The following is a 12,939-nucleotide window of genomic DNA, read 5'->3' as shown; positions in this document are numbered from 1 at the left end:
ACATTCAAGATGATTTTGTATCCCAGGCATAAAAATAAATAGCAGCAGTAGGCAGCAGGAGTCTTCCAACAGCAGAGGGGGTTAAAAGAAGTATGAATAATGAGAACATACTTTTAGCCAGGCAAAATTGCTCGTATGTTAATAATAGATGACCCAAGATACGCAGCATGGTGTCAATATCTGTGAAACATTACAAAGTGAAACCCTCATAGTAGTGAAATGCTAGATAGTAGTGCTGGCAGGCTTGGTATATTTGAAAGAAATCTTCCCCAGAGGATGATCCCAGTGTGTATGCTCAACCGCAACATTTTTAGATTAGAAAAAAACACAGTTCCTCCCCCACATCCAGCCTCCTGATGGTTCAATGACTTCATCTAATGGTCCTACCTAATAGTGCCTGCACTTACACAACCTATTCAGTGGCATGGTTACAGTAGTTAAGTGCCTTCTGAAAAGTACTAAACATTGCCATTTTCCATTGTTTCAAGTGAAGAGCTGCAAATGGAAGTTCTTTGAAGAATTAGGCTATAAGCCTCTCTGTTCCAGGCTCTTTATATAACTATGGGATATTATTTTGTGGGGCGGGGGAACGCCTTAGACACTGGAAATAATGTGTGGCTATTTATGAAAGAAAACAGAATTGTACTTGCAAACAGGCTGCTCCAGGTCTATCTGCATTCCTGGGGTTCAGTTCACTGTTTCAAAAAGCACTACTAGTCCAGCTGACCCACAAAACCTTCAGATTAGGACTTCGTCCAGTAAACCTATAATGTATTGTAATTGTAATAATAATAATAATAATAAATTTATACCTTGCCCATCTGGCTGAGTTTCCCCAGTCACTCTGGGTGGCTTCCAACAATATATTAAAAATACAATAAAACTTCAGTCATTAAAAACTTCCCTAAACAAGGTTGCCTTCAGATATCTTCTAAACGTCAGATAGTTGCTTATTTTCTTGACATCTGGTGGGAGGGCGTTCCACAAGGCAGGCACCACTACTAAGAAGGCCCTCTGCCTGGTTCCCTGTAAACTGCCCTGCGGTCATCAGATGAAGGGTGGTACAGTGGTACCTCAGGTTACATACGCTTCAGGTTACATACACTTCAGGCTATAGACTCCACTAACCCAGAAATAGTACCTCAGGTTAAGAACTTTGCTTCAGGATGAGAACAGAAATCGTGCTCTGGCAGCACGGCAGCAGTGGGAGGCCCCATTAGCTAAAGTGGTGCTTCAGGTTAAGAACAGTTTCAGGTTAAGAATGGACCTCCGGAATGAATTAAGTATGTAACCAGAGGTACCACTGTATATAAATTTAATAAATAAGCGAACAAAAAATGAGTCCTAATACATTCATTTTTTGAAAACCAAAAGAAGGCAAGAAACAACACTGTGGGTGAAAATGCCACAAAAGGCACATGAAGAGATATGGGTCCAAGACCCACATTGGGTAGCAGATTCCTGCACTTTAGGGGGGTTGGAATAGATGATTCTCGTAGTCTCTTCCAACTCTACAATTCTGCGTTTCTGTGGAAAAATAGTCCTTAAAATCAGCTAGTTGGTGGAAATCACATGTTTGGCACAGTTAAAATAATCCATGCATGTCGGTAACTACTTAATTCCAGGCAAAAAAAATTAAAAAGGAAGCTTTTTCACATTCACTGTATAGTGCATGATGAGGGATTAGGTCCAGTCGTGGCCGACTCTGGAGTTGCGGCGCTCATCTCGCTTTACTGGCCGAGGGAGCCGGCGTACAGCTTCCGGGTCGTGTGGCCAGCATGACTAAGCCGCTTCTGGCGAACCAGAGCAGCGCACGGAAACGCCGTTTACCTTCCCGCTGGAGCGGTACCTATTTATCTACTTGCACTTTGACGTGCTTTTGAACTGCTAGGTTGGCAGGAGCTGGGACTGAACAACGGGAGCTCACCCTATTGCGGGGATTCGAACCGCCGACCTTCTGATCGGGAAGTCCTAGGCTCTGTGGTTTAACCCACAGCGCCACCCGTGTCCCAATAGTGCATGATGCAGCATGACTTTAGCAATATGAACTAATAGTCTCCTCCTCCATGACTGTTCTGGATATGTTGAATGTTTGGATTGGGCAATGCTGTAAATTTCTCAGATGTTAACTCCAGCATCTAATTTATTATTTGGCTTGTTTTATTATCCCTAACTGGGGTCATTGCATTCAGCAAATGGCTATTTTCTATGCATTCTCTGTTGATAAACAGCAGAACTGAGATACGTGCAATAAATCTTAACTATAGTTCCATATCTGAGAAAATAGTAAGGCATAATATGAGTGACAATGTTAGCAATTCTATCTTTAAAATGAGAATGAGCAACGTAATGGCAGAGGAAGAGATGCACCCAAAGTATATACTCAAGGTGTTGAAGGTCCCTTGTGGGAGTGGGGGCGGGGGGAGAGGGTAGTTTCACAGAAACTGCCATAAGGCACAGATTCCTAGCAAGATCATAAGGATATAACTGAGTGCAAGCAGCCAAGAAAGCAAATAAAAGATCACACTAAAAACTGTGATATTGCCTCTAGAATTGTTCCAGCATAGGGAATTGCAATTCGTGGACAGAGAAACAGAATATAATTCTAAATTCTTTGATACCTCCTTGAGTAAAGAAAGCTTTAAATTAAGGTTACCAGATTTTTTTAAATGAATACAGGGACACTTTTCAACTTCAATTGATTTTGTATGGGGCCTGATTTGTAAATCCGGGGACTGTCCCCGGGAAACAGGGATGTCTGGTAACCTTACTTTAAATTATTTTGATGTAATCAGATTCACAATTTCATCGAAGGGCTTGCTCGCATGCCCATTTAATGGAATAAAGAATAAATATCTCAAGAGTAATCACTTTTCATATTTTGGACAGAAATGCTTTGACTCGTCTTAGGGTAGAATTGCATATTCTAAGAAATATGGAGCTGATGCTGAAAACAGCAGCTCTAAGCTACCCTCTGCCCTTCTGTCATGAACAACAGCTTACCCTGGCAACACTAAGACATGACATTTCACCCCCTTCACAGGAGAGAGGCAGGGAATGAACAATCTACCAACAACTGACCTAGAACTTCCAACATCACTTGTGTCAGCTAATTACCAACGCCATGTACCACAATTGTGTGTGTGTGTAATATTTTTAGCCACTTTTTTCAGATTATAAGCACAGACATTGAAAATAGGTATAACAACAAGAGTGGCCTCAATCTAGTTAAAAATAGTCATGAGATTGAACACAGCAATCCTATATACACTTACCCAGGAATAAGGCCCACTAAAGTCAGCAAGACTTACTTCAGGGTATACATACATAGAGCTAGTTGAAGCTACCTTGTTTCCTCTTGAACTTAATCAAAGTTTAGCAGAATTAGGGCAATGGGGTGGGTTCCCTCTCCCCAAAAGGAAATGAATGGAGGCAAAATAATTTTTTTAAAACCCAGATTTTGTTTCTAGGTTCCCAAGACAGTGAAGTCAAACATCTTCAATTAACTCTCCTTACATTTCCTCGAAGCCCTTTGCATTTTTAAAAAATGTAATTATTTAAATTTTTGTTACAGGGGAGCACAGTCATATCTCCTAGATATTCACAGCTGTGTCTGAATTTATGAATATAAATAATACATTTAATGTACACTGTAAAGAAGGATTACCTCAATGGAGTGAATTATTCAGTGGCAAAAATTATTTGAAAAAGAAGCAAAGAGAGGTTACTTTTTGTAAATGCAGCACTACAATATATACACTTTTCTGCAACTCAGATGTAAATTAACAAGAATATGATCTAGTTCTTACATACAACACAAGAGTAATTCCTATTTCTTATCTGAGCTTTTTTAGACTGACAAAGGTGCCAACTTCTGAAGCACATTGAGGGGACCCAACCATGCCTGGCTCCAACAATGGGGGAGCCTGCCCCCCTCAAAAAACAACAACACTGAGGGGGTCTACAGCAGCTTCAATCCTCTGGAGCCAGCACCTTTGGTAGGTGGATCTCATGAGTAAAAGCTCCTCCATACAACAAGTCTTAGAATCTAGAAGTCAAGAAGAAAGCTCTTCTCCCTGGCATCTTGCTTTCAATGTAGAGGACTCTGTATATCGATTTCTTTAGCGTGGAGAACATTTAAGTCACACAAATTCCCACCTGCAGTCTAAAGCTTCTCAATTGGAATACAGGTTGGCCTCCTTCTCTGCTGGAAGTACAAGCCTGAAATTTGAATCAGTTCACCAGATAACCTCCACCAGACACCCATTTGCACTTGAAGACACCCTGGTCCAAACGGATGATTCCAACAGCAATTTGCAACACAGAAAGTTGACTATAGCAATTTACTCTGCACAACACACCAGGAACTATCTCTGGGTATATACAAGCCTGAAATCATGAAGGGAATGTGAAGTCTAAATTAACTCATCCACTGATGCAGCTAGAGTGACAAAGCAGCGATTTCCATCAATTTTAAGCTATTGCAATTGAAGAAATTCCTGTCATATATATGGATGTGTCTGTTCAGAGGTTACATTTGCCACATTCCTGGAACAGTCAGTTTACCTGAAAGCATAACTATGCATAACTGAAAGCATAACTATGCATGTCTACTTAGAAGTAGTCTCATTGTGAGCATAGGTCTGCTATGTGTCTAAACCATATGCTGGGGGGGGGGAATGGGACAGATGAGGGGGAATATTAACTCCAGCTTGAAAAGAAAGAGGATGGCTACCAGCTGAATCTTAGCAAAGGTACTAGGGCAGATTTGCTTTTGCTTTCGACCCTACAGAGATAAAGGAGCCTTGGTGTTAAAACATTTATCCAAATAACACTTTGTAATTATGTTAAGAGAAATATTGCCTTCAAGAGTTATTTGAACTGAGATTTTTTTGACAAGGAAACATGCTTAATGCACAAGTGCCTACTTTTTGTAGGTTGTCATCAACATTTTTCTTTTTCAGTGCATTTTCATGTATTGAACTGGACTTTTCAGAGAGAAAAGAGAGGAAGAGCAAAAATATACACCGACCCTGCACTGAGCAAATGCAGGGGAAATCATGCCCAGCTGTTGTATGTACCAAATAATTAGCTGAGAGCAAAAGAAGGTGCTAGGTCAGAGGCAGACAACCATTCTGGCTTGAGGCCTGTGGTGGGCTCATGTGCTTGCACACAATAGAGGGCAATCCCTTCGCACACACACCCATTCCCAGATGACTGGCACTGACAGTCAAGATCTCCACAGCCCACCAAGCAGCTGCATGGTGGGCTAAAGGGAGCAAAACTGTGATGAGAAGACACAACAGAGAGAGAGTGTGTGTGTCGCTCTTGTGTGCCTCACTTCCCATGGGAGCTGCACTGCCTTCAGCCCAGGAAACAGATGCTTTGGCAGACTGGGGTGGGGAGCAGGTGGCAAGGTGAAATTGGGCAATCTGCAGATACAGCCTCTGTGGGACACACAAAGCTGACATGTGCTAGGAATTCTAGTATTAACTATACATTATACTATATAGCTTACAAATGGCCCAAGGCAGTAGTACTGTGCTCCTTAGTCACGACTGAGGTTTGCCACTTCACCTCCAATTCTTGATTTCTGATCTGCCCTGTTCCAAATCACACAAATGGATGTTGATATTTGGGTTGATATGAAAACAACTGTTGTGGTTGCTTTTTTACATTCTGTTACCAAACACAAACATCTAGATTAATATTGTCTTTGAAGTAGCAAAGTGACTTTTAAAATTATGCCCTAAAAGACCGTAACAGTTCTCAGTCTCAAAAACCACTACACAGTTGGAGAAATGAAGGTTTAGAGCAGCTGATCTCAATTCCCATCCCAACTTGAAAATTGTTGGGGGTCTTGACAGACCACTTAATAAACTTTTTATTCAGCACTTACATTTAAAAAGTGCAGTATTATGAAAACCATCAGTCCTATCCCAGACTACTGAGAAATGCCTCTTCAAATGGTAATTTTTAATGAGAAAAATATTAGACTGAGCCAGCATTGTATTATGAAAGTCACAGGCCCTAGTTCAAGTTCTTGTTGGCCTGTTTGATAAATCCAGTCCTGTCAAAAGAGCCTTGATCTCCATTGTCACTAAATATTAAAGTAATACAGGGACAAGTACACATATTATTAACAGCTCTGCAACTTTCCTGCAGACCAGTACAGTGGTACCTCAGGTTACATACGCTTTGGGTTACATGCGCTTCAGGTTACAGACTCCACTAACCCAGAAATAGTACCTCAGGTTAAGAACTTTACTTCAGGATGAGAACAGAAATCGTGCTCCAGCGGCGTGGCGACAGCGGGAGGCCTCATTAGCTAAAGTGGTGCTTCAGGTTAAGAACAGTTTCATGTTAAGAACAGACCTCCGGAACAAATTAAGTACGTAACCAGGCGTACCACTGTAGTCTCTGTGGACCATAATTTGAGGAGCTCTGGTTTAGAGAATTTACCACTCCATTTGCATTCACTTCCAACAGCTTGGATACACTTTCCACCCACATATGCCTATAATGTGAAGATAATAGATATGAAAGCAGCAAGGAAACAATTTTACTACTACATGTGAATGGAGACATTGTTTTCCCATTCTCAGCATAACTTAAAAGGAAAATTATAGAGTTGGGGCTTGTTAAAATCAGAAGGAGGGAGATGTAGAACTGGAGCAACAGAATCATGCTGAAATAAAGTTGGTTATCACATTAGAAATTATATTCTTCTTGTCCTTACATTGAACACTGAATACTTATCTGTAGCTTAGTATGATGCAGTCTACGTACAGAGTTCTCAATAGGAGGGCAATTGTACTACTTAAAACTGGTTTGAAGGGATTTCCATTCCAGACAATAGAAAAGTCTATACATGTGTATATCATTTTTGAAATAGACATTACCCATGGAGCTGTGAGTTACACACAGCCATATGGCACATTTGCCCAATACACATTTGGCAATTCCGCGTTTACAAAGAATGGTAAACTGTCTGAATGCTCAGGTGATGCCTACATATTTTTGTTTCTAATAGTCACATAAAACTGTGGACTTTTTATTTATTTTTATTTTTTTTAAATAATATTTATTACTTTTAAACCTTACAATAAAGAAGAAAAAGAAAGGAAAAAAAGAAGAAGCAAAAGAAAGAAAGAAATACGATACAATATATAAACAGTACACAATGCAACATTAACACATTAGACTAAACAAAACAAAGCAAAAACAATTTAAAAACATACATCATACCATTTCAATGCCTTATCTTTCATTCCCTTGTTTCATTGACCTCCTCTCACCTCCCTTTTTGTATTCCACTTCTATTAATTGTTTCAGCAATTCCTTTCCATCTTTCTATATTTTCTGTCATATAATTATCTTAACTTATTTTAACCTTATTTTCCATTAATACTATAATACTTATTTATGCTTAACTACTTATAACATTTCTACTAAAGCCTTATAATTTCATTCCAACATTTTTCTGACACTCATTAATTTTACAGTATTTCTATAAATAAACTTTAAACTTTTTCCAATCTTCTTCCACCGTCTCTTCTCTTTTTGGTTTTTATGGAAGCCGCCCAGAGTGGCTGGGAAGGCCCAGCCAGATGGGCGGGATATAAATAATAAATTATTATTATTATTATTATTATTATTATTATTATTATTCTCCCTGGTCTCGGATTCTGCCAGTCATTTCCGTCAATTCCATATAGTTCATCAACCTGGTGATCTTCTGTCCAAGGCTCTTAACTCTTTTCCAAGTCCCTTCTGCAGGTCTTCTTCATATTTATACATGCACTTTACTTTGTCTTCTGCTGATCTTGTTCTTAATTTCCTTCCTTTGATGCTGAAGAGTAGATCTTGGGGAAGCTCCGACCTACCAATGTTTTTATTCCTTCTCGACAGGTCAGCCAAATCTCCGTAATTAAAACTAAAATCCAAAAGATATTTCAGGACGTGTTTCAAAATCCCTCCAAATCTGAAAGTCCCCACAACTCCAATCTCCTCCTGACCCAGGTCCAGGTCCCAAAGGTCAGTAAATCCCTGCATGAGGTGATCTATCCAACTTTCCTTCTCCAGTCCAAGCAGGGCTCCAATCCTCAAAATCTGACCTTCTCTGAATTCAATCATAGAAGGCAACAACTTATAGTCATCAAATTGCCTCTGTAAGGCTGGGGCTCTCTCCCTCTCCACCCGTATTACTTTAGGTTCAACAACAACAACTTTCTCCCTCGCCTTCTCCACAGCCTGCCACGCCAAAGTAGATTCCTGCATCGATTCCTGAACGGCTTCTGTATAGATGTTCACTCTTTGTCCCAAATTAGTCACTTTTTGTCCCAAGTTATCAATTTTAATAGTCATCAAATCCGTCTTCTTGTGGAGCTGTTCCAATGAATCACTTATCTTACATAATGCAATCACTAAGGCTTCTTCTGTTGACATTCTTAACCTATCCAAGGTCAATCCCTGGTTCTCACGGTTTTTTATCTTGCAGCTGGAGATTCCACCAGCTCAACACTTGTAACAGTTTCAAAGGCTCCCTCTAGAGGGAAACAATTTCTATTTGTATCAATCCTTTTAAGCACAGTTCAAGCAATAAAATTAGTTTCAAATTTCAGTTACTTTTACTCCTTTTTAAACGCAGATGGAGACAATGGAAACAATGTATTTCTCTTATTTAACTAGCTGTTAAGATACGTTTTATTCACAGTCAATGAACTTTCCCAAAATGTCAGTCTTACTAGCAGCCCGTTTCCAGGTTCAGAGCGGTGGTAATTTAACTTTCTTCACTCTCTCCTGCAGGCTTACGCGATCCCAAATTCCCCCCCCCTTCTCCTGCTTCCAAGGGGGGGTTTAATGATTTTAGCCGATGGAAGTTTAATCCTTTACAGAGGACTTTCCAAGACTTTAGCTTGCAAGCTCTTTGCTTCAATCTATTTACAAAGGGGGGAGGCGGACTTCCTGTTTGAAACCTCCCCGTTTCGGTGCCAAATTAAGACGTTTAAAAATCCAGTTTTCCGTTCTACTCACGGGTAGTTGTTTAGGATCAAATTGTCCACAGGAAAAAGTCAGCGCTCTCCGGCAACAGCAGTGCGGCTTCACTCCATGAAAGAAGCAGTCAATTCGAAGCACCGTGCCGCTCACCCCATGTCGCTCCGGATCCCCGAAACTGGGTCTCCGCGCAAGTAGGGGAGGCGCAAAAGGTGCCAGCCGAATCCCACGTTCACAGGCTTCTCCCGTGTGTGATTTTTAGTGGGTCTCCACCTTCGCCGTGGTGGCCAGACCCTGATTTCCACAGAGCAAATTCCTCCTGATCAGAGGAATTCTGCCATTGTCGGAGGCGCCAACCCGGAAGTCCCCAAACTGTGGACTTTTTAATATAGAATCTTCTTCACCTACATTGTCGATGATTTTGTTGCATTGGAAGGGATTCCAAGGGTCATCTAGTCCAACCCCTGGCAAACAGGCATTCTGTTGTAGCAATTGTAACCAAGGCTTAAGGTGCCATTTGTCCCCTGGCTTGTGCGTCTGGGTTTCTAACACTGCTGTATAATTCATTCCATTTTATGACAACATCCAGGGCACCTCAGATGTCAGCTACAGTTATGCCATACTCTCCTACTGCCTCTCTTGAAACAGCTCCAGCCACCACTGAAAAATTAATACTAATCAGAGATAAACACACCACCTAGTACAAGTACAAGCAACAGGAGCCATTAGGGAAAGCACAGTTATCACCAATCAATTTCTGTAATTTAGCTGTATATTTTTGTACTGTTTAATATGATTATACACACACACACACACACACACACACACAATTAAACAGAATCAATACAAAACAATATTCAATAGAGCGTCTTAAAAATTAGATCAAAACATACCATGTGATTCCACAAGGACATTATGCTGTGCCACAACAAAAACTCATGAAATACTCTTTCCTTAACCCTGCCTATTTATTCCAGAGCAAGCATTTGAACCTTGTTAGCCCCTGCCTATTATCAAGAGGAAAACCATACTATGTGCACAAGCTATCAAGTTAATAGAACTGAAACAATGTTCTACAAACAGGGATGGGGAACCTGTAGCCCTCCAGATGTTGATGGACTCCAACCCCCATCCAGCCCAGCCAGTCATAGGTTGAACCACAAGATATCCACAATTGTTCCACAGCGACTAAAGACCAATAAACTGTGGAAGGAGCCATGCTCTTTTAGGCTGCAATTTTATCAACTGACATGGGAGTAAGCCACATTAGGGACATAGGAAGCTGCCTTACATGGAGCCAGAGCATTGGGTCCATTGAGCTTTGCACTGTTTGCATTGACACTGTCTTCAGGGTTTTAAGCAAGGTTCTCTCCCACCTCTATCTGCTGGAGGGATGGAGCTTGGAACCTCCTGCACGCAGAGCAGATGCTCTACCAATGAGCTGTAGTCCCTTTCCATCTCAATGGGTCTGAGTTCAGAGTCAAATCTTTCAACAGCTATTTGCACTGGAATAGTTATATCAGCTTCAACAAGGAACGGAAACCCAACAAGTAGAAATGAAGTTATATGCCACAGAGGCATGCACACACACAGTCAGGGCAAACCAAAGGGTGAGGCTGGATGCACCATACAGCATAAACCAGGCCCTTTGCCATGCAGCCACCGTGGACCTAGAGCAAAATACTCATCTCAGTGGTGCTATCAACCGAATACACAGAAAGCTCTCTTCATTTTATCTCGTTTGAAAGAAACAAAGCAGTGGCTCTTGATAACATGAAAACCAAGTGTCAAACCCAAACAAAAGCAGCCCTTTGACAACAGCCTTTAAATGATGTTACAAATTGCAACTTCCGTAGGGGGAGGAACATGTCTCAGCTGTGAGCAGAGGTAAGATTTCATCTTTGAGCCGCAAAGCCATCAAAAGGCATGCAGTACCCCCCATCAGGTGCTTCCGGAACACCTTGACCTCACATTGATCATGAAGTGGTTTTAATACCCAGTTGTCAAGTTGATACAATGGGAACAAACAAGGTTTCCATACAACTGTGCAACATTTAAATATCTGATTTAAGCACTCTGCAGGGGAGAGAGGAAATCTCTTCCACACACCAGACAGACATTTCAAACTGCCTTAAAATGAAGCCAGAATGAGAATCCACCTTCAAAGTGCAGGATGTGCAGGAATAAAAAACGGTACACAAGAGACCAAAAATAAGGAATGGGTGGGGAATTAGACAGCATTACCTGGAGTCCTCCTTTACAATGGGAAAGCACCATCATCCAATGAACATAAAACGGGGGAGGGGGGAACCTAGCATACTTCGTAGCGAACACAATTGACTACTTGCAAATATATACACACTGTCTAACTCTAAGCGCAATGAGCACCAGAACTGGCATTGCTTTTGATCTTATGGGCAACACGCAGTGGCTTTTCTAGAAATCGTTATTCCCTAGGCGAAGGAAAAGCTTTACGATCCACGCGGCATGAAAAGGCCCTCGGTCCTCACATCTCTCGCCGAGGGCGGAGGGAGGCCGTGGCAGCTGCTAAAGAGCCGTGGGGCTCCAGGGAGCGATCCTGCGAGCCAACTCCGACATGCACGGGAGAATCAAGCGAGTCCGCCAAGCGCGGACAGCTGTAATTGACCTTCTGGGAAAGGGCTCGCGCTGCCGGACGGACTTCCCAGCTCCCCGGCCCAAGCGGAGGAGGGGCTGGGAAGGGAGCTGCCCCCCTCCCTCCCACACCTGGGACAGCGGCTGCGAGGCTGGGCTCGCCAGCCTCCCGGGGTCAGTTGCAGGAGAGTGGAAGCTGCTGGCGGAGCGCGAGGCAGAGCAGCTCTCCAGCTGCAGCTTGCGGGGGGATCCGTCTCATCTGGGCTGCAGGGCGGGATTCAAGGGGGAAATCAATACCAGACCTGGGTGGGTGGGAAGAGAGAAGAGGGAGGCGAGACGCCGAGAGCGAGAGGGTCCCGCTCGCCCCTCGCGCTCCTTCGCCAAAGGGCAGCTAGCTACTCACCAGCTGCAGCGTGCAGAGGAAGATCAGCGTGCAGCGCCCCGAGCAGCAGCCCATGGTGGAAGGCAAGGGGGCGAGACGCCGGCCGGCCGGCCTCGCTCTTGCGGCCCCTCGCGCTCACCGCATCCGGACGGAGCCCCTCGCCGCCCTCGCCTCGGGCGCCGGCCAAATCCCTTTGTTCGCGCCTGAGGAGGAGGAGGAGGAACGCGAGGAAGAGGCGGCGGTCGTCCCCTCAGCCCCGGCGAAGGCGTTCAAGAGCGCAGCCTGGCCGCCGCCGCCGCCGGCGCTGGCGAAGGCTGAGGGGAGGTGGGCGTGGGGCTGCTGCCGGGGCCGGCGACGCGCGCGCGCCTCTGGAAAGCCAGCCTATGAATGGGACTTCGGAACTGAGGCGCCGGCGGCGGGCGGGCGAGTGGGAATTGTCAATGGTTCCGCGGGTGAAGAAGCGGGAAGGGCTGGCAGCAGGTGCCCAGGGAGTGAGGGGAGCCGAGGACGGGTTTGTGGCTCCTCGGCGGGCAGCTGGCGAATGGCGAGGGGCGCTCGCCTCCTCGAGGGGGGCTCTTGTCGAGCGAGGGGCGACGAGACGGTCCGCTTGAGGCGGGGCTTCTTCAGTTTAGGGTCTCGGAGGGAAAAGGCAGGAGCCGCTGCCGGGACTCGCGCGCCTCGCCGGCGGCGCGAGGTGCAATTGGTCGCCGGCGCGAGGAGCTAAAGCGACCACCGAGGTGCGCGGGCAAGCGGCGTGATTGGCGCGCTGCTCCTCCCAGGCTGCGAGCCAGCGCTCTCGCCCACCGCGACTCTCCCCGGGAAAGTTGAACGGCGTGGCGAAGAAGAGAGCCTGATTGGCTCGGAGGGAGAGTGAGGGGCGGGGCGTGAGGTGAGGGGCGGGGCGCTCCCGCCCTTTACCCGCGAGGAGAAAAGAAAGGAATGAAGGA

General features: G+C 44.3%; 1 protein-coding gene across 3 annotated transcripts in view; it reads right to left on the bottom strand.

The window, feature by feature from the left end:
• The window catches only part of NKAIN3 (sodium/potassium transporting ATPase interacting 3), a 205,442-nt gene extending 192,867 nt beyond the window's left edge, over nt 1–12,575 (bottom strand). For all 3 annotated transcript variants that reach the window (XR_013841027.1, XM_079984683.1, XM_079984682.1), the window contains exon 1: nt 12,014–12,575. Coding sequence is in view for 2 of the 3 variants with exons in the window: in XM_079984683.1 (XP_079840809.1) it covers nt 12,014–12,067 (54 nt within the window). In the remaining variant the exon portion in view is untranslated. The remainder of the gene's footprint in view (nt 1–12,013) is intronic.
• Between the last annotated feature and the right edge of the window lie 364 nt (nt 12,576–12,939).

This window comes from Podarcis cretensis, assembly GCF_951804945.1.
Source record: "Podarcis cretensis genome assembly, chromosome: 7".
Lineage (NCBI taxonomy): Eukaryota > Metazoa > Chordata > Lepidosauria > Squamata > Lacertidae > Podarcis > Podarcis cretensis.
Note: the sequence above shows the minus strand (reverse complement) of the source record. Positions and strands in the feature narration are given on the sequence as shown.